The sequence below is a fragment of the Erythrolamprus reginae genome, chromosome 2 (assembly GCF_031021105.1).
Source record: "Erythrolamprus reginae isolate rEryReg1 chromosome 2, rEryReg1.hap1, whole genome shotgun sequence".
Lineage (NCBI taxonomy): Eukaryota > Metazoa > Chordata > Lepidosauria > Squamata > Dipsadidae > Erythrolamprus > Erythrolamprus reginae.
In genome coordinates this window covers 311,847,480-311,867,991 of record NC_091951.1, presented here as the reverse complement: position 1 = coordinate 311,867,991, position 20,512 = coordinate 311,847,480, and the positions used below count along the sequence as shown (strand labels likewise).

General features: G+C 42.7%; 2 protein-coding genes across 5 annotated transcripts in view; one reads left to right on the top strand and one right to left on the bottom strand.

Annotated features, from left to right (window-relative positions):
* The window catches only part of FAM151B (family with sequence similarity 151 member B), a 786,337-nt gene that overhangs the window by 527,542 nt on the left and 238,283 nt on the right, over nucleotides 1–20,512 (top strand). The gene's annotated exons all lie outside the window — the stretch shown is intronic.
* Nucleotides 1–20,512, bottom strand: part of SSBP2 (single stranded DNA binding protein 2) — a 171,838-nt gene that overhangs the window by 96,461 nt on the left and 54,865 nt on the right. For all 4 annotated transcript variants that reach the window (XM_070743099.1, XM_070743098.1, XM_070743100.1 and 1 more), the window contains exon 2: nucleotides 7,319–7,391. In XM_070743099.1, coding sequence (XP_070599200.1) covers nucleotides 7,319–7,391 — 73 coding nt within the window. The remainder of the gene's footprint in view (nucleotides 1–7,318; nucleotides 7,392–20,512) is intronic.

Genomic DNA, 20,512 nt, shown 5'->3' with positions numbered 1-20,512 from the left:
ATGCACTCGCATGAGGGGGGTCCCGCCGGCTCACCCCTACCCTGGGACTTCAATAGCGGGACCCAAAGACAGGTTCCCCCCAAGTGCGCAGGTAGCACCCACCATGAGCTTGGAGAGAACCTGTCAATCATCCCCAAAGATGCCCAAGGGAGAACGCGCAGTTGCTGAACCACCACCCAGATTTCCGCCCCTAACCTGCCACGGAGCGGGGGTCAGATCTCTATCTTGGCCCCCCGACTCCCCCCTCTAACTGCGCCAGCTCACGCAGAGACACTGCAGGTCCTGTAAGAAAGTGGTGTTCCTCAGCTCTGACAGAGGAAGACCAGCAGCCAGGTAAAGCCACAGCTGATCTATGGTGATGCGGGGATGGGCCACAACCACCCCGCCTAACTTTCTGACTACCGTCCCCCAGGCCTTAACTCCCCCTCTAACCCGGTGAAGGGCCCTAAGGGAAATGGCGTCCCACCAAGCGATCCCCAAGAGGATCTCGACCACACCACTTGCGCGGAGGGCCGCACAGTGCGAAGCCACCGCAGGCTTCGCGAACCTGGCAGATCGAAACGACCCCCAGGCCCACACAGGTCCTTGCCACCACAGTGCAAGACCCATCACCTGGGCGCCGCAATGGGATGCAGCCCTCCCAGTACCATCTGGGCGCAGCAATGGGATGCCGCCCTCCCAGCACCAACTGGGCGCAGCAATGGGATGCCGCCCTCCCAGCACCAACTGGGCGCAGCAATAGGATGCCGCCCTCCCAGCACACATCCAGGCGCAGCAATGGGATGCCGCCCCCGGCACAAACTGGGCGCAGCAATGGGATGCCGCCCTCCCAGCACACCTCCAGGCGCAGCAACGGATGCCGACCCCCGGCACCGACTGGGCGCAGCAATGGGATGCCGCCCTCCCAGTCCCAACTGGGCGCAGCAATGGGATGCCGCCCTCCCAGCACCAACTGGGCGCAGCAATGGGATGCCGCCCTCCCAGCACACCTCTGAGCGCAACGATGGGATGCCGCCCCTGGCCACCGACTGGGCGCAGCAATGGGATGCCGCCCTCCCAGCCCCACTGGGGGCAGCAATGGGATGCCGCCCCCCCGACACCACCTGGGCGCAGCAATGGGATGCCGCCCTCCCAGGACCAACTGGGCGCAGCAACGTGATGTCACCCTCCCAGCACCTCCTGGGCGCAGCAATGGGATGCCGCCCTCCCAGGACCACCTGGGCGCAGCAATGGGATGCCGCCCTCCCAGCAAGCGGTAGAAACGCCCGTCCCACCGCACACCCCATCTCCCCAGCCAGACAACCAGGACCCAGCCGCCACGACGGCAGGGTCCCCGCCCCCGATGGCAACTTGTTGCTGAGTGGTCTCGGAGCGCTCATGACCCCAAGCAACACCGTCGGTCGCGTCCTGGCGGGGTTAAATAGAAGGGGACCAAAGGAGGCACCTGGCCTAAGATCTTACCCGGACCCTCAACAGGCCGTTCGTACACTAAAACAGGCCGTTGACCGCCGGCGAGCGACTTCCCGAATCCTCCGTATCGAGAGGCCGTTACCGCACTGGTGGCAGCGCCTCTCGAGAACGAGCGTTCCCGAATGGCGGGATCCATACTTGGCCTGGCCAAACCCTACATACTAGCACCCACCTAACTGAGGTAATGAGGTGGAAGGTACAAAATCACCTGACGGCCTGCGATAAGGCCCTGGCCCAACCTTCCGGCACCGTCACGATGCGGAAGTCCGTAAATCAATAACCCCGCCCCCGCCTTAGACAAAAGGCGAAGCCGGCCAACCTGGACCATAATAGTCCTAACTGAAAGGCCACTCTGCCTAAGCTGGACACAAATATGGCCGGGTACACAACTGGGGCAGGCCAGCTATAGGGGTAACCCGTATACTGCCTGCAATCCCCAAACTCTTCACCTGCCTGCTGCTAAGCCCCCCAGAGTGCCAGACACTCCCGAGAGTGCCGTAGCCCAGCAAGCCCCTACTCTCCACTGCCCAGGAGCCCACCCAGGCTCCAAAGGACAGGAAAAACCTCTGGCGACACACGTGCCCACGGGGCCAGGGTCCGAAACCGGGACAACTGACCCCGGGACAAGGCGTCAGCAACCCCGTTATTCAACCCGGGGACATGCCAAGACACAAACAATGTGTTCAGGGACAAGGACCTGTGCACGAAAATGGCGGAAAAGCCGCATGACCCTGTCACTCTTAGAGGACAGGGCGTTCACAACATGGACAACCACAAGGCTGTCGCACCAAAATGCACAGTCTTGCCCTAGACTGCTCACCCCAAAGCTCTAGGGCCACTATCAAGGGGAAGAGCTCCCAAAAAAGGTCAAATCCTTAACCACTGCAGAGGCCCTCCATTCTGGAGGCCACGCAGACCAGCACCGCTGGTCACCTAACACCCTGCACCTAACACAGGTCTTAAAACCTTCTAAAAACTCCCGCCACACGCAGAGGTCAGCCCTGACCCCTGCACATAAGCGGGTACGATGGTGGGGCAAACGGAGCCCCCTCATCGCAGCATATAACCACCTAGAAAAAACCCTGCCCGGCACCACGACCCGGCGGGCAAAATTAAGTATCCCAACTAGTTTCTGGAGCTGCCAAAGGGTGACCTTCCTGCAGCCCAGAACCGTACCCGGGTTATCCCTAATTATAGTCAACTCGTCCAGGGGCAATCTAGAAGATTGCACCTCTGAGTCCAATTCAATACCGAGGAAGGTAATCCCGGTGGCGGGGCCCTCGGTCCCCGCAGGGGCTAAGGCACCCCCAACAGAGCCAAAGGGCTTTGAAGACCCGCAGCAGAGCAAAGCAGTGCTCTGCCCGCGTAGTCCCCGCCACCAAGAAACCCTCGAGGTAGTGAACGCCGAGCCCAGACCGCTGCGCCTCCTGAGCGCCCACTCCAATAAGGTGCTCGAGCTCGCCCAAAAGAGAGCATGAGACGGAGCCACCCGTGGGTAAAACCCCGACCACATAAAAACACCCATGAAATGGAAGCCCAAAAGCCCGAAGCCGACCGGGTGCATGGGGAAGAGCCGGGATGCTGACTTAATGTCGCATTTATCCATAAGGGCTCCAACCCCACACTGCCTTACCATGGCCACGACCGCATCAAAGGATGCGAGCCGGACTAAATAAAGTTCGTCAGGAACGAAATCCTTCACTGACTCCCTTTTAAGAAAAGACAAGTGGTGAATCACCTAAATTCATCACCCACCTTGCAGGGGACCCCCCAATGGGGAGACCCCAAGATTCGGGAAGGGCGGCTCCGGGAAGGGCCCAAGGCCCCTCCCCATGTCCACCTCCTATGCTATTCCGGACCGAACAATGCCGTCATGCCCCACAACCAACCTGTGGTTGTTGAACCCAAAGGCTTGCTCGAACCCATGTAAGGGATCCTGAATCCCTTGGAGAAACCTAGCAAGAGAGCGGCCGCTCTCGAGCGAGGGTGGTCGTCCCTCAACCAACCCCAATGTTGTTGTTGTTGTTGTTTTATAATTAATTGGGCAGGGCCCAGCTTTCCCCCCAGTAGGTGGGGTTTGTACCCTGGACCCCCTCCCCTCCTAACCGTCCCCTTTTAGGGGCAGGGGCACATTGAAGCGGCATGGGAGCCCCGCCGTCCCACACGCATGGCTGCACATACAAAAGGGGGGAAACAAGCCCCTCTGCAGTAAACCCATGACATGCAAAGAACGGGTCCCACACTGTGGTGGCCCCCATGTCCAATCTCCCTGGCCCCGACGGGTAAGCCGTCAAAAGAGGCGAAGGCCCTACAGCCTGGGTTGGCGGGGTCAAACCCCCCCGCCCCCGACACACCAGGCCCTGGCAAAAGCAGCCCCAGGGGCCTGTGTTCCTGCACTAGGAGCCGGGGGGGGGGGGGCAAACCTGGGTACAGGTGCCCCCCCCCCCCGAAACAAAAACCCCAAGAAACTGGGACCGAGTGGCAACAATATTTAAATAATTAAGTTGGACCATAACTGCACTGAAGTTTGTCCATGATTTCACTGAAATGCCAAGGCTTTGAACAAACTTCCAGCAGGCCGGGTAGATGAATCCACCGCAACAGAATTCAAACATGCCTGGGATAAACATATATCCATCCCAAGATAAAATACAGAACAGAACAAGGGCAGACCAGAGGGACCAATGGGTCTCTCATGCCATTATGTCCATGGTTCCATATAAATATGTGAAATAATAGAACCATCATCAGTCCCCTTATTATTAATATAATCTTGTGGACCCGTGATTCTTGTTTTACACATGAAGGAACCGGGGCCCCCAGGGCCCCCAAGAGGGCAGCAAAAGGCCCCTGCCCAAACAGGCAGCGCAGCAGCAGGAAGCTGCCACGGGCCCAACTGTCCTCCATTTTTATTTACTTTTATTTATTTTATGTTCATTTATTTGTCTTGTTTTTTGGGGGCCACGCAACGGGAGGGGCCGCACACGCGAGCCCTCCGCCCGAGCCCCCCACGTCCCCAAGGGGCCTTTTTTATTTTTTATTCATTGATGTTTATTTATTTTTATTTCCTTTATGTCTTGTTTTTTGGGGGCCGCGAGACGGGAGGGGCCGCACACGCGAGCCCTCCGCCCGAGCCCCCCACGTCCCCAAGGGGCCTTTTTTATTTTTTATTCATTGATGTTTATTTATTTTTATTTCCTTTATGTCTTGTTTTTTGGGGGCCGCGAGACGGGAGGGGCCGCACACGCGAGCCCTCTGCCCGAGCCCCCCACATCCCCAAGGGGGCTGCCAGAAAGATCCCCCCCCCAGAAAGGGGGGGGCAACAGCCAAACGGCACCAGGCCTGGCCTTCCCGCCAGACCCGAAGCCCCCCAAACCTTTCCCCCGAGCCTCCGATGAGGCTCTCAAAATGGCGACCGCAACACGCGGCCGCCTTTCAGCTGGGTGGGGGTGGGAGGCCTCACACGTCCGCAAGCCCGCTGCTGAACTTCTTCGGCAGACGGGCAGACCGCCAGCCTCGGATGGGCCGAGCCTGCTGCCCGTGACGAGCAGGCCACCTCCAGCCTCCAACGAGGCCTCCAAAGCGACGGCCGCCTCCACGCGGCCGCCGAAAGGCTCCAGGAGCAGACAGCCAAGTGTCTGCTCCTATGACTGGGTCCGGGCGAACAGGCTTGGCCCAGGGCCTGCAGCCCTTAAATAGGGCCAGCAAGCCCCGCCCGGTCCCCACGTCATTCCAGGCCACGTGGGCCTGGCTTTCCCGGCCGAAATCTCGTCTCGCGAGATTTCGGCCGAAAACAAAGATGGCGGCCGCCATGGAAGAGTCCGGTGTCTGCCCGGCCCTTCCGCAAAAGCGCCGTGGCCGGTAAGTCGAGCCGGCGATATTATCTGTTTATGTTATTTATCCCACATTCAGTGGTACCTCTACTTAAAAACGCCTCTACTTAAGAACTTTTCTAGATAAGAACTGGGTGTTCAAGATTTTTTTTGCCTCTTCTTAAGAACTATTTTCTACTTAAGAACCCCAGCCCGGAAAAATTTCCCAGCAAATTTGAGAGCAGCACAAAGGCCCGGCCAGTTTCCTGCCATTCCCCCTTTAATCCCATCCATCTCCGGCTTTTCTGGGCTGCCAGAGGAGCCTCTCGGTGGTACTTAAGGAGGCTTTGGCAGTCCAGAGCGAACGAAGCATTTTCCTTTCTCTGGGCGCTTTCTTTCATATTTGGAAAGAAAACAACATTGTGGCTTCTACATAATTCTTACCCACATCAGGAATAAAATTATACAATTATAAATAGTGATATAGTGAGTTTATGCAAGTAAAATTTAGGCTAGTATATGATGCTTTGGATAATAATTTGCAACAGCCATCTAATATTTTCATTTTATACAAAATTGACTATTATATTGTTTTTCAACTATTACTATTGGTGCCACACATAGCTATAGTATAAGTTAGAAAAAAATGTTATATTGATAGACTGGACAAAATCTGAGGCTTGGGAGTCAAAACAATGATTTCATTAACTAGCGCTCTCTCTCTCTCTCTCTCTTTATTTTTTCTTTTTAGTTTGGGCTTATAATAAGACTATGACAACAGTGATAAGCAATGTTTCTGACCCAGCTCCCTAAACACAACAAACCCTCTCTAGTTAAATTAATGATTCCTTTATTAGGAGCGCTAGCAGCCCTGGCAAAAATTTTCTCTCTCACCACAGGCTAATAGGTCTGATCAGCAGGGAGATGAATAGTTGTCTGCCACATTTATTCCTCTCCGCCCCCTATCTTTTATCCCCAGAGAGTGGGGCTTCACTAGCAAAGGTGGCTCTTCCATCACAAAGCTCAGCCAATAGATATCCACTGCTCTCCTTTGCCTTCTACGCATCCATGTTTATTTATTTATTTATTATTTATTTTATTTATTTATTTTGTCCATACACAATACATATAGAAGAGAATAGACATGAGGTAATATATATAAAGAAAAATATAAAATAGAGGAGAAGATATATGAAAGGAAGAAAATATATATGATATATGAGATAAAGGAAAGACAATTGGACAGGGGACGAAAGGCACACTAGTGCACTTATGTACGCCCCTTACTGACCTCTTAGGAACCTGGAGAGGTCAATCGTGGATAGTCTAAGGGAGAAATGTTGGGGGTTAGGGGTTGACACTATTGAGTCTGGTAATGAGTTCCACGCTTCGACAACTCGATTGTTAAAGTCATATTTTTTACAGTCAAGTTTGTAGCGGTTAATATTAAGTTTCAATCTGTTGCGTGCTCTTGTGTTGTTGCGGTTGAAGCTGAAGTAGTCATTGACAGGTAGGACGTTGCAGCATATGATCTTGTGGGCAATACTTAAATCGTGTTTTAGGCGTTGTAGTCCTAAGCTTTCTAGACCCAGGATTGTTAGTCTATTGGACTCAGCTGTTCCTCCTCTTCCTCACCAATCATCTCCAGACTCCCCAGGCTTTCCCTCTGTGTGTGTGTGTGTGTCTCTCTCTCTCTGACAACTCCATTCCCTTTTCCCCCTCAGAGCTTTCAGATTGCCTAGATGCTGGCTCTGGCCTCCACACGTCCTCATCTGATTTGCCTGCTAGAGGGGCTGGCAGCAGACAGGCTACAACACTCAGGCCCAGTGCTTCTTACTTGATATGTAATAAGATCAATAATATAGCTACAATTTTTATGGCCTTAAAAATTATCATAACAAATAATTCCATCTCTAAACATTTACCGTATATAATAAATGTCAGACTACCACGATTCTCAATAAAATTAATGATAATTTTTAATATTAAAAAAATTGAGTATTAATCCATAAATAAGAGAACAGAAGAAAACCTACCTCTGATAAAAATGTCTGCGCAGACTTCTGTGCTCCTACATGGAGAAGATATTCGTATACATATAGTGCTAACCTGGAAACAGAAAAAAAAAACCTATTAAAATTTAATAATTTCAAAATGAATAGATTGCAATATATATTAAAAAGAGAAAATTGCAGTGAAGATGTTATTTTACATCCAAAATATTATATGTGCACAAAACTCCTAGCACAGCTTTAAAAGCTTTTATACAAAAAGCAGACTCTGTCAATATTTTATTATTTTGGACAAATGCCCAATCGAAGAAATGTTCAGGTACTATTAATCTATATTTATCTACACAAGCTATGCTTACAGTAAACAATATACCGTATCTGTAATGACAGCAGCACAGAATATGGATAAATAAATTCTTAACCAAGATGCCTTTTCAATTCTTACCACATTATTATTACAGTTGGCAGCCTGATATTTAGAGTGGATTTGGCACTTTTATTTCTCTGTCAAGTCCTTCCCATAGATCCGGGATGGGCAGGTATTGTTGTTTGATGGTGTTAAAGATATCATAGGATATTTTCATTTTGTCCATGTTTGCAATGAGTAAATAACTGTTTTTCCAGTAGTCCTGCTGGAACTACTAGCCCTAGTTGCTTAGCCAACAGGAATATCTGTTTTATCAGGCATGTTATAAACAAGATGCCTCCCTGTTTGGATCTTAAAGGCCCATAAATTATCAGCCTGTTTATTTTTTAATCCTCAACTTGTGGGTCTCAGTAGTTTTTACTACATTTGAATGCAGCCAGGAGAATTATTATTATTATTATTATTATTATTATTATTATTATTATTTATTTATTAATTAAATTTGTATGCCGCTCCTCTCGGAAGACTCGGAGTGGCTCACAAGAACAAAACACAGTACAAATCCAATGATTAAAAAAACGTTTAAAACCCTTAATATAAAAACAGTCATACATCCCAGACAAACCATACATAAAGTGGAAACAGCCCAGGGGAATCAATTTCCCCATGCCTGACGGCAGCGGTGGGTTTTAAGGAGTTTGTGAAAGGCAAAGAGGGAGGGGGAATCCTAATCTCCGTGGGGAGTTGATTCCAGAGGGCCGGGGCCGCCACAGAGAAGGCTCTTCCTCTGGTTCCTACCAGACAACATTGTTTCGTCGACGGGACCCGGAGAAGGCCAACTCTATGGGACCTAACTGGTCACTGGGATTCGTGCGGTAGAATGAGCCTGATAGGGACTTTTTACTGGATACACAAAAGAAATTGAGGCTGTGTAAATGGAGGAAGAAATACAAAAGATAAACCAAGCTAAGACTTAGATAATGACTTTTAATTGGATTTACAAAAGAGGTCTGTTAAAGCCTTGAAGAAATATTCATGAAAGAAAGGCAATATGTGAATGAACTTGTTAGAAGTAAAAGAAAGGAATATAAAGTTGGCTTCCTTGATCAAGGATAAAATAAAATATGTTTTTATAAAGTTCTGGTAACTCTTTACATACTTTTTTGCTGATACCAAGACTGAAAAATCAATAGTTGTCAGTCAGTATGGTTTTGCATATTGAAGGGGTGGGTTACAGGACAAAGAAAAATTTGCTTATAATTTTTACTTCATCTGTTGAAAACTAGAAGTCACTTCTTTATGTACTTCTTTACTTTTTTTTACATTTCTTCTTTTCTTTTTTTTACTTTTTGCACATTTTATTCTTTCTTTTTTGAGTTTAATTTGTATTTGCTTTAACTATTGTACTAAATCTTTAATATAAAATTAAATTACAATACACAGACACATACATATATATATATATATATATGTATGTGTGCATGTGTGCACACAGAGGCAGACACAAACACACATATGTAGAGATGAGTGGGTGTGGGTATGGTTGGTTGGTTGTGTGTATGTATGTTTAGTCACTTTTGAAGGGATATCTATTTTGTTCCAAACTGCAGTTTCCTTTATCAATAGAAATTATGGAAATGTCATATTAATTAACAAACAATTATCTAACAAAAATAGTGTGATACTGTTGTGGTTAGCTCTGGCCCAGCTCCTGCCCCAAGGACTGTGGATGTGGGGGAGACCTCCACATGCTGCAGGCCTGTTTTGCCCCCGGTGGAATCTGCTGATGAAGGCTCCTCTGACCAAGAAGACATGAGTGACAGGGAGGAGGAAAGTGTGGCAGACAGCTCCGAAGGAGATCAATTATCTAGCTCCTCTTTGGATTCAGAACAAGAGTTAATGATACAGCCACGCATGCGGAGAGCGATGCATAGGCAACAACAACTGAGAGATTATCAAAGAAAGTGAGGCCACCTGTGGTTCGGTGGGGCTGTGGTAATTAGTGAGGCTGCTATAAATAGCAGCCTGTGGGTTTGGCCATTGTGGAGGATTATCTGATCGTTGTGTTTCGTGACTGCTTTACTGACTTTGACCTTTTGTGTGCTGATTTTTCCCTGCTTTGAAACTAAACCAGAGAAAAGTGTGTTTCACTTTGTGAAAGAAGAAGGACTGTGAATTGCCTCACAGCTGCAAGCTAAGTATCACAGAACTGATAAAGGACTTGTACAAATTACCAGTTTGTTTAGAGACGAGTGCTCTTTGCTATATCAAAATAGGGCTTGGTTTAAGTGAATTTTCATTATAAAGAACATTGTTTTGAATTTTCAAATGTGTGTGTGTCTGAAATTTGTACCTGTGAATTTTTGGGAGGATTCTACCAGAGAGCCCGACAGAACAGATACTATACAATGGAAAATTGTCTTTGACTTCTAGAAGTTACAGTTCTGTTAAATTCTATGAACAGTAGAAAATTGCAGCTTACCACAAACCAAAAATGGGAGCTTTAATACCTCCACATATATGAAGGACAGTGCATGATTCATTTTCCTTAAATAGCTATTTTACAAAAGAAAATCAGCTACTGAAGCATTCCCAGTAGGCTGATAAAAGAAAGCTATATTTGTTCACTTATTATGGAATTGTTAATAATAAAAGTACCCTGCAATGAAGGCAAACTGAAACTTAGTGGCTATTCAAATTTTATAAAAATTGAGAAAATGTTTAACTACATAGAGTGAAATGAAATGTTATATTGATTTAGAAATGTAAATATAGCAACACTGTAAACTTACATTGACTTCAATTTGTGGGATAAATACTACAGGTAAACTGATCAATGTTATAAAGAGAGAATATGCCTCAGCATTCCATAAATGAAATTTATAAAATATAAAATGATTCAGCTGTCTGTATCTTGGGAAGAATAGAAGGCATCTTTAGATTTAGAAATTGGATGCTATTCTATATTATTTAGTTTGTTTGTTTGTTTGTTTGTTTGTTTGTTTGTTTGTTTAATCAAGCATGTATTAGATCAGTGTTTCCCAACCTTGGCAACTTGAAGAAATCTGGACTTCAACTCCCAGAATTCCCCAGCCAGCATTTGCTGGCTGAGGAATTCTGGGAGTTGAAGTCCAGATATCTTCAAGTTGCCAAGGTTGGGAAACACTGTATTAGATAACAGATACAATCTTTCCTACATGACAATGTATAAAATTCATGAGAATGTACAAAAGAAAATTGTAACTAATATAAATTTAAATTTCTTTCATTACTAGCAATTTTACATTTCATTTCATGGCTTCTTTGTAATGATCAAATATTGCCTATTTCTTTAAAATGGCAACTCCTGTCTGGCACAACAACTATTCTCTGAACAAGAGGGTATGTTGTAGATACAGTATGTTCACTTGTCTCACGCATTATAGCTTAAGGAGGAACTAAACGGCCACCCACATATTTAGCATTGGGACATGGGCTATTTGGCCATAGCAACTGCCAAGAGATATATACTATTGGTTAAGTTCCAGTTTTTTTGGAATGCAACTTGTCAAAACATAAAACAAGATTTCTTACATTACACACAATAAATAAACTTCTATATAGAGAATAAAGAGAAGTAGTAATCAAATAAGAGACACTCACATTTCCCCCCAAAAAACTTAATAACAAACTGTTCTCTACAAAGCTACTATATTTTTCTCACTGTTTATAGAAATTAGAATAATCTAGGTAACAGTTGTATAATTAAAGTAATTGCATGAATCTTTATAAGGATCCAAAATGATCTATTGCCTTTGTAAAAATCAGACAATTTAAGCAAATGTAAATTACAGCTGTACTACATGAAGGATTACTTTTATCTTTAAAGATTTCCCCTGGACAATGGAAATCAGGAAAAAAATATATAGAAGAAATACAGAAGAAAGAGAAACATGACGAATGATAACAAGCTGTTATCAGCAATAAATAAATAGAAAAACCTTGAACTTCATAATTTTAGCCTGTATTTAAAATGGAGAATTTTAAAGAAATTTAAAAATTCATATTCCTTCAATTTTATATTACAATATAAACTGAAATAATTCATTAAAGAAATCAGTTATCAACTAATAAATGGCTGGGCATGATTGTTTACGGACAGCTATATTTATGACAACATTTATATTTAAGACTAAAATTTTCAAGAGTGAGTATTGCACACACAAATTTATGTTCTACATTTGTAATAATTTGCAATAAGAAAGGAAACTTTATAATATTTACCTTAAAATTTACAAAAATTTATTGTAAATATAATTTAGTGGGGGTTTTTTTCTTCTGGGTAAGAAAATATATTCCATAAACAGAACTGCAATAATTCTGCTACAAATTGGAAGTGCCATATCTAATCCTGCTCCTGCCAACAGTGGTGTCCCTAAAGGCAGTGTCTTAGGGCCAACACTCTTCATACTCTACATAAAGATCCTTGTGATCACATCACAAGCAATTGCGTTCACTTTGCCGATGATATTAAACTGTTTAATACCAACAATAATACTACTACCCTTCAAAAAGACCTCAACGACATAGCTGAATGGTCAAAAACCTGGCAACTTCAAATCTCTACCATTAAATGCTCTGTCTTACACACTGGTAAAAAGAATCAGAATACTACATATAAACTTGGAGGAATTGAACTTGTCAATGACCCTCACTCTGTCAAAGACCTTGGAGAACTCATATCCAATGACCTAAATCCTAGAGCCCATTATAACAGCATTGCCAAAAAAGCTTTTAAAATTGTTAACCTGATCCCATGCAGCTTCTTCTCTGGTAACATTGATCTGCTAACCAGAGCATACAAAACATTTGTCAGACCAATCCTGGAATACAGCTCACCTGTACGGAACCCACATTCCATATCTGACATCAACACAATTGAGAGAGTCCAAAAATATTTCACAAGAGTCCTTCACTCCTCTTCCCGTAACAAAATACTGTACCTTACTCCACCAGACTTGAAATACTTCGATTAGACAATTTACAACTTTGACGCCTCTGTTCGACTTAACTATAGTTCATAAAATCATATACCAAAATGTCCTTCCTGTTAGTGACTACTTCACCTTCCTGTTAGTGACTACAACAACACACAAGCATGTAATAGATTTAAACTAAACGTTAACCGCTCTAAACTAGACTGCAAAAAATACGACTTCAGCAATAGAGTGATCAACGCCTGGAATGCACTACCTGACTCTGTGGTTTCTACTCCTAATCCCAAAACCTTTAACCTTAGATTATCTACAAATGACCTCTCCTCCTTTTTAAGAGGTCTGTAAGGGGCGTGCACAAGCACACCATTGTGCCAACATCCCTGTCCTACTGTCCTATTGTTTTTTATCATTACTTTTACTAATGTTGTTTATACAAACTACCATCCTATAATTGTTTGAGAAAATATATAAATAAAATAAAATAAATAGAATAAATTTACTAATAACCCTTCATCTTGAAAGATAGAGATCAATCATACTGGCCAAAGTAGTTTCAGAAATATCCAACAATTTTTGAGCGTTTACCAGTCCAAATATCTCTTAACAGATGTCTCCCATGTAATGGTTAAGCAGATTTAAGCAGGCATTCTGCCCCTTTAAAACTATTGTCACAACTTCTTGTTAGGAATAGTGGTATTGTAACAATATGGATATTTTTCTTTGAATAGACTTAATTATAATTTGTGGAAATGGCTTTCCTATACACACAGTTCTTATTTGTATCCTTCCCCTCTCCTCAGCTTTCCAGGATTAAAAAAAACAGTGTCTAGAGCCTTTTTGCATAATTTATTTCCAACAGTTCATTCAATTTAATAGAATAAAGCTGATATGGAAATAAAACATGAGGGAGTAGAGATAAGATGCCTTTATCCAATGGATGGTTTAGCCGCTAGGAGAAAGTGTTCTGGAGTGAAATATAACCCTATGGAACAATATACTTTTGTATCAGAACAGCAGAAATAGTCCTGGAAGCCTGCTCCCCCTTTTCACCCTACTGCATAGTGGTGGGTTATAAATATTTTTGCTATCGGTTTCTTTTTTTCTTTTTCTTTCTTTTTTGCTATTGCTCCCCACTTCTGTGCATGTGCATAAGCGTCCCAAGTGGGTGGGCAGAGCCTCCTGCTGCCAGTACTACCAGTTCTAAGAACTGGTCCAAACCAGGAGCAAGCCAGCGCTGCTACTGCAGCTGTAAAATTATTATGATCCCTGCCCAAATTGTACTGAAAAGTAAAAGCAGAGTGTTTAAGTTTAAAGCCCAGGAATAAGAATTTTTGTTTTCCTTAAAAGAGAGGTTCCTTAAAGATATTTATGTTGAAGTTCCTTCTGGATTGCAACTGCATATTTTGCCAAGGTCCACTGATTCAGTTGGACATGTTCTCTAATTTGATATTATTAATTAGGAATAACAAAAAATCATTTGTATTCAAATATGCACAGAAAAATAATTAGATATGGGTTGAAATTTTCACTCATCCATGAATTTCACTGAGTAATGAAGTGCAAATCATCATTTATCTACATTCCATAACCTGCAATTTCTTACTACAACTTGTCAAACCAATCCATTAGGATTGTATAGGTTAAGCTCGGTACTTTGCTTGGCAGCATGGACTTCTTAAGTTTCTTTAGATTCTGCCCAACTTTATAGTTATAGTTCCTGAATCAACCATGCCAATGTATGACTTATTCCAAGTGGTAAGCCAATGAAAGCATTAACAAAGAGTAGGTCATTACAATAACAAAAATGTTATTACTGTATCCTGATGTATATCTACTAAGTATGGAATCATGTTGATATGTAACCAAACATAAATAAATACCATGTTTTTGAAGTATAAGACACACCTTTCTGCCCCCAAAAAGAGGGTGAAAATCTGGATGTGTCTTATTCTTCTAATGTAGCCCTGCCCACATGTTCCTCGCACTGCATTTTCGGGTCATTCCAGGTGGTGGGGATTCTCACTTCCACATAGAGCCTGATTCCCGAAGTGTCCCAGGAAAGTGTGTTGAAAGCCAGGCTTTGTCTCAGAAGGGCCCGATAGAGAGGCAGCACATTAGTTCTCCTGGACTTTCCATTTCATAAACATGCTACCGGCTTTCCCAAAAAGACCCTGCGCGCCTTTGCTGCCTCGGTCGGAGCCTGATTCCCAAAGCAGCCCAGGGAATTGTGTTGAAAGTCTTTTAAACAAAAGCGTTTCAGCCACCTGGAAACTCTTTCCTCTACGATCCTTGTGTTTCGGGGCACCAGATCCCCCTCTCCGATTGCAAAAAGGGTGCTGGAAACACGAGGATTGTGGAAGAAAGAGTTTCCAGGTGGCAGATTCCAGGTAGCAGATTCCCCAAAAACAGAAGGGAATCTGCTACCTGGAAACTCTTTCCTCCACAATCTTCGCATTTCAGGCACCCTTTTCGCAATCAGGGATGGGAATCTGCCACTTGAAAACACTTTCATTTAAAAGGCCCTCAACACAGTTCCCTGGGATGCTTCGGGGATCAAGTTCTGTCCAAGGCAACAAAGGCACAGGGACTTGCTGGGAAGCTTGGTAGTTGCTTACAAAATGGCAGGTCCAGGAGGAATGGTGTGCGGGCCTTGCTGTGAAAAAGCTTGGCTTTCAATGCCTACAGCTATAGGTAAAAAGACCGGGGCATTTGGGGAATAGAGCCCAGTCTGTCTTTTGCCCCAATGAAAATCATATCCCACCCCACTCATTCCAGTTAAATTTCATCCCAATTTCTGCAGGAAAAAAAATGTCAACAGATGCATGATAAAACAGAAAGTCTGATTAAAGATTTGAAGAATATGTACTTTAAATAAATCTCATTATTCTTCTAAGTTGTCCTAGTATTACCTGAGGAGGCTTTTCTTGGGAAATTTAGTCATCTTATACAAGCAAACTGACCACTTTTATAGCAGAAATCTGAGATTTACCTTATGCAACAAAAGTGGATTCTGAAAAATCAAAGAATATCTGCTAATAATATGTTTTATTAATAATAGAAGATTATACAATCATATATGATTTTTATTGTTAGAACAGATAAAAAGATCTATGCTGGTCGTTATCAAAATCTGAGTGGAAGTGAGGACCACACTAATCCTGATGCTGGTAGGCAGAGGCCAAATTCTTTTTTGCCTTGTTTTTCTTCCCCAAAATTAAGGTGCATTTAAAATGCTGCTGAAAAATTAACTTAGCTCCTTAAAACCCACCTTTGCCGTCAGGCATGGGGGAACTGAGATATTCTTTCCCCTAGGCCTCTACAATTTATGCATGGTATGTCTGTATGTATCTCTGGTTTTATAATAAGGGTTTTTTAGTTGTTTTAGTATTGGATTGTTACATGCTGTTTTTATCACTGTTGTTAGCTGCCCCGAGTCCACGGAGAGGGGCGGCATATAAATCCAATCAATCAATCAATCAATCAATCAATCAATATATTCTTTATTTACACCTCAACATTATACAACAATGCACATGATTGAATTCATATCCAGGCTGTTATACAAGTGCTCAAAAAATGATATTTTCAGGAGTATAACGGTTTATGCATTGCAATTTAATTCTAAGTAAAAGCTAAATATTTCTAAAAGTTGCTACACTTCCCTTCCTTAAATAGTAATTTTATTAAAATTATAATTGCAACAATAAAAACTAACACACATTTTTAAACTATAAAGATTTACAAAGTATAAAGCAGAAAAAAGAAAAAGAATAGAATGGGGGGAAAATAGAATATAATAAAGAGAAAAAAATATATGATTTCCTGCCTCCATCATGTATAAGCAATTTTAGTGGCCTATCACCTCCTCTCAAAATAGCCACTTCACTTTTCCAATTGGATAAAAGCAGGGGACCCAGAGAAGAAAAAAGCAGGCTGAAGACCCTTTCCCCTCCGCCACCCTTTTGCTCAAAGCTACAAAGAACTGTAGAAAGGATTTACTTGATCTGCTTGGAATTCAGGCTCTGCCCCATGGCCCTGGATGAACTGAAATAATTAAGGTAAACTGGCGAGAAAAGTATAGACAGAAGCATCAGAATGTTTTATTTTTGTTGGTGCTGCTTTGTCCAGTGGCTTATTCTTTAAGCTACACAAGGGGTTGGGGGGGGATTGGGGGGGGGAGTGCATTTCCTGAAGGGACATCTTAAAAGTAAGTTACTTAGATAGAACTCTTGTCTGAGTAATATAGCACCTCAATATTTCAGAAGTCCAGTAGAATGAATGGCAAGACCTCAGAAAAAGTTTTGGCTGGCTGATGTTAAAAGTTTCCAACTAATATAAATAAAATTAATAATAGTTATAAAAAAAGATTCGTAGCGGTAATAATTATGTTAACACTTTAAAACATGGGGTAAGTGATAAAGGATTAAAGTAGACAAAAATATAAGGTTATGCAATCAGTTTTGTTATAAATATTGTGAAACAATAGACCCATTATTCAGGAAAAGTTGTGATTGTGGCTGCTTAAACAACTTCCTCTCCAAAAGTCAACAGGAGGAAAAATAAAAATGATAGTAATATAAATATTAGAAAAAGACAAGTTTTATTTTCATACTATCATTATCCATTTTTAATCATAAGAATTACACTGGAAGATCATTATCTCTGTGAGAAAATGAGTAAGAAAGGAATAGTGATACCTTCACAGAAATAAACTTCCTTATCTTAAGGAGAAATTATACACTTAAGAATAGCCAAGGCATTCAATAATTTTAAAACTCTAATATAATTTATTATAAGAGGAAGCAACCGTGTGGGAAATTAGGAAAACAATTCAAGTAACAAAACCTGGCCAACTATATGATGCCAATCAAAAACCCAACACATAAGCACACTCAAAAAATAACAAGCTCCACAGTTAGGTAACAGAAGGATTGAATATTTATGTTTGTCTCCATAGTAAAATGGACTCAAAAAAGCAAGATTTTGGGTCCTAAGTCATTCTCAGAATATATTATCTGAAAAATTGAATCTCACATCGGCTATAAAAAATCTTTTACAAAAATGATAGATAAACTAATAAGATAGGAGCCCCGATTATTATTAATTATGATTTATTTAGAAGTTATCTGTCTACAGAACAATTAAAGGCTTTTCCATTGGACATCATAAAGAAGAAAACTGAACAAGACATCATCACAGCAAACCCTAGCATCTATATTCTTACCAGAGCTTACAAAACTTTTGCCAGACCCATCCTCGAATACAGCTCATCTGTTTGGAACCCATATCGCATCTCAGACATTAACACCCTTGAAAATGTCCAAAGATACTTCACCAGAAGAGCCCTTCACTCCTCCACTCGAAACAGAATACCCTACGAGACTAGACTTTCAATCCTGGGCCTAGAAAGTTTAGAACTAAGATGCCTTAAACAAGATCTAAGTATTGCCCACAAGATCATATGCTGCAACGTCCTGCCTGTCGGCGACTACTTCAGCTTCAACCACAACAACACAAGAGCACACAACAGATTTAAACTTAATATTAACCTCTCCAAACTTGACTGTAAAAAATATGACTTCAGTAACCGAGTTGTCGAAGCGTGGAACTCATTACCGGACTACATAGTGTCATACCCAAACCCCCAACACTTTACCCTTAGATTATCTACGATTGACCTATCCAGATTCCTAAGGTCAGTAAGGGGCGAGTACAAGTGCACTAGAGTGCCTTCCATCCCCTGTCCTATTGCTCTCCTATACAGTATCTCCTATACCTTTCTTCTATTCCTATATCTCTTCTTCTATTCTTTCATTGATATGTTCTGTTACTATACCTTCTTTTCTATTATTTCTTAGGTATATTTTACTATGAGTATCTCCTCTATAACCTTCATCATGTATTTTACTATGTGTATATAGATATATACCCACTAAAACCCTCGTTGTGTATTGGACACAATAAATAAATTAAAATAAATAAATAAATAAATGTTCCTAAGGCTTTTTCTGTTTCTGTTCTGCTTCCACAATTCCCTTCCTTTAGAGCAGGTGTCAAAATTCACGGCCTGCAGATGAAATCAGATACATTGGGCATGAGGGAGATGGAGATGGATGGTTGGACCTTCTTGCCATCTGGTGACCATAGCTGAGCATAGTGGTCAATTGGTGCTTCAGTTACTAAGGGTTCCTCCTGAACCTCAGGTTGAGGAATAGGTTGGATGACTACTGGGAGAAAACTGGGTTGACCCATAGAGGCTTGTACTCTTTCCCTTCTTTCTGCCTCCCTCTGTGCTTTTGCAATTGCCCTGTCCAGGGCTCTTTACCTCATATCTTCATCCTTCTTAGAGGCTTTAGAAGCCTTTTTAGATCTTCCACAATCTTTTGTGCAGGCCTTGAATTTGAGGTACCTGCTGCCTCCCTGGAGGGGGAGGGAGAGCCTCACTTCTCCACTTTAGGTGCCGCCATTTCCAATATGGCATCCGCCATCTTGCCGGGCTGTTTACAGATACACTCAGCCAGGTACTGCTGCTTTCAGTTGGAGGGGGGGGGAAGCAAGAGCCAAAAATAGTAAAGCCTCTTCAATCTATCACTCACCCCCTGCTTAATCGCAGCTGCTTTGGGCACTGAAGAGTCAACTGATGGGAAGAAGCTTGCGGCGCTACCCTGATCCATTGTTTTCTACTAGCCAGATTGCTGCCACACAGTCTTCAACAGGTCCTTCTCATTGGAAAAGATCTTTTCTGTTGAGTTCTTGTTCAAATAATAGGTGAAATAGAATTCAAGAATGGGAGGGGAATTCCGGAAGTGAGGTCATGCCGTAGTGGCTGGAACAAGTGGGACTCCATTTTTTTCAGCCAATTTTTTCATGTTTTGAAAGCCTTTAGAGACAGATTGGATCCTGGAAAGAACAAAGAAAAAGAGAGGTTCCCTCGGTGGTGTCGAGGAGAGAGGTGCAGCTCCCACAGGATCTGAGGAATTCTCATAAACAGCATGAAGAAACTCAGCCTGTATGGCCGTTCCAGATGCGTGAAGTCCCAAATTTTTAGTTATGAAAGAGAAAGTGCAAGGAGCTGGAGAAATCAGAAAGAAAGGAATAGCAAGAGACAGATAAGGAAAATTCTGAGGTCGTGGACTGTTTGGCGATTGATTAGTAGTGAAGTGAGTCTCCAGTGAAGAAGTGAAAGCGGCAAGCTGTTGGTGGGAGTGGATGATTCAAATTGTCAAAGATTGGAGGGAAAAAAATGCATAAAAGGGTGAGATAAACAATACTCAATCGGCATATAAGAGAGATACTGGTCTTTTCGGGAGGCGGCAAGAAAGAAAGAAGGGGGGAACCACTATGATGCATCCAGTCCTTAAGATCGATTGAGACTAAAAGCGGGGAGGACGACAGAATGAGGAGTATCGTTAAAGTTGCAGACTCAATCCAATAGGATCCTAGATGGGGTAAACCCATTCCTATTCCTACATTTAGAGTTTAGAGTTTACTTTAGAAATAAACATATAACTTATTTGAGTCATTAAGAGACAGTTGGCATATAAGTTTAATAAATTATCATGGTTGATATCTGGCTAATGAAACTTCTGCAAAACAACCAAGCTTAGAGAGCACCAAGGACTTCCTCATTACTATTTATTCTTTTAACTTTCTTTAGAATAAGTTGGTGTAGTTTACAACTCTAAATAAGTAAATTACCATCATATTCTATATTAATTTTAGGTTGTAAAGAGACTCAAGTGTAGTTTGATATACAATGGCCTTTTTTGAGATTATTATATCAAAGAAACTGTTCTTAGAAATCAATCTGTCAAAAAGATACAATAATCTCAAAAGTGGCAATGCGTGATTCTCTCCCTTCTAGTTTTACTAAAC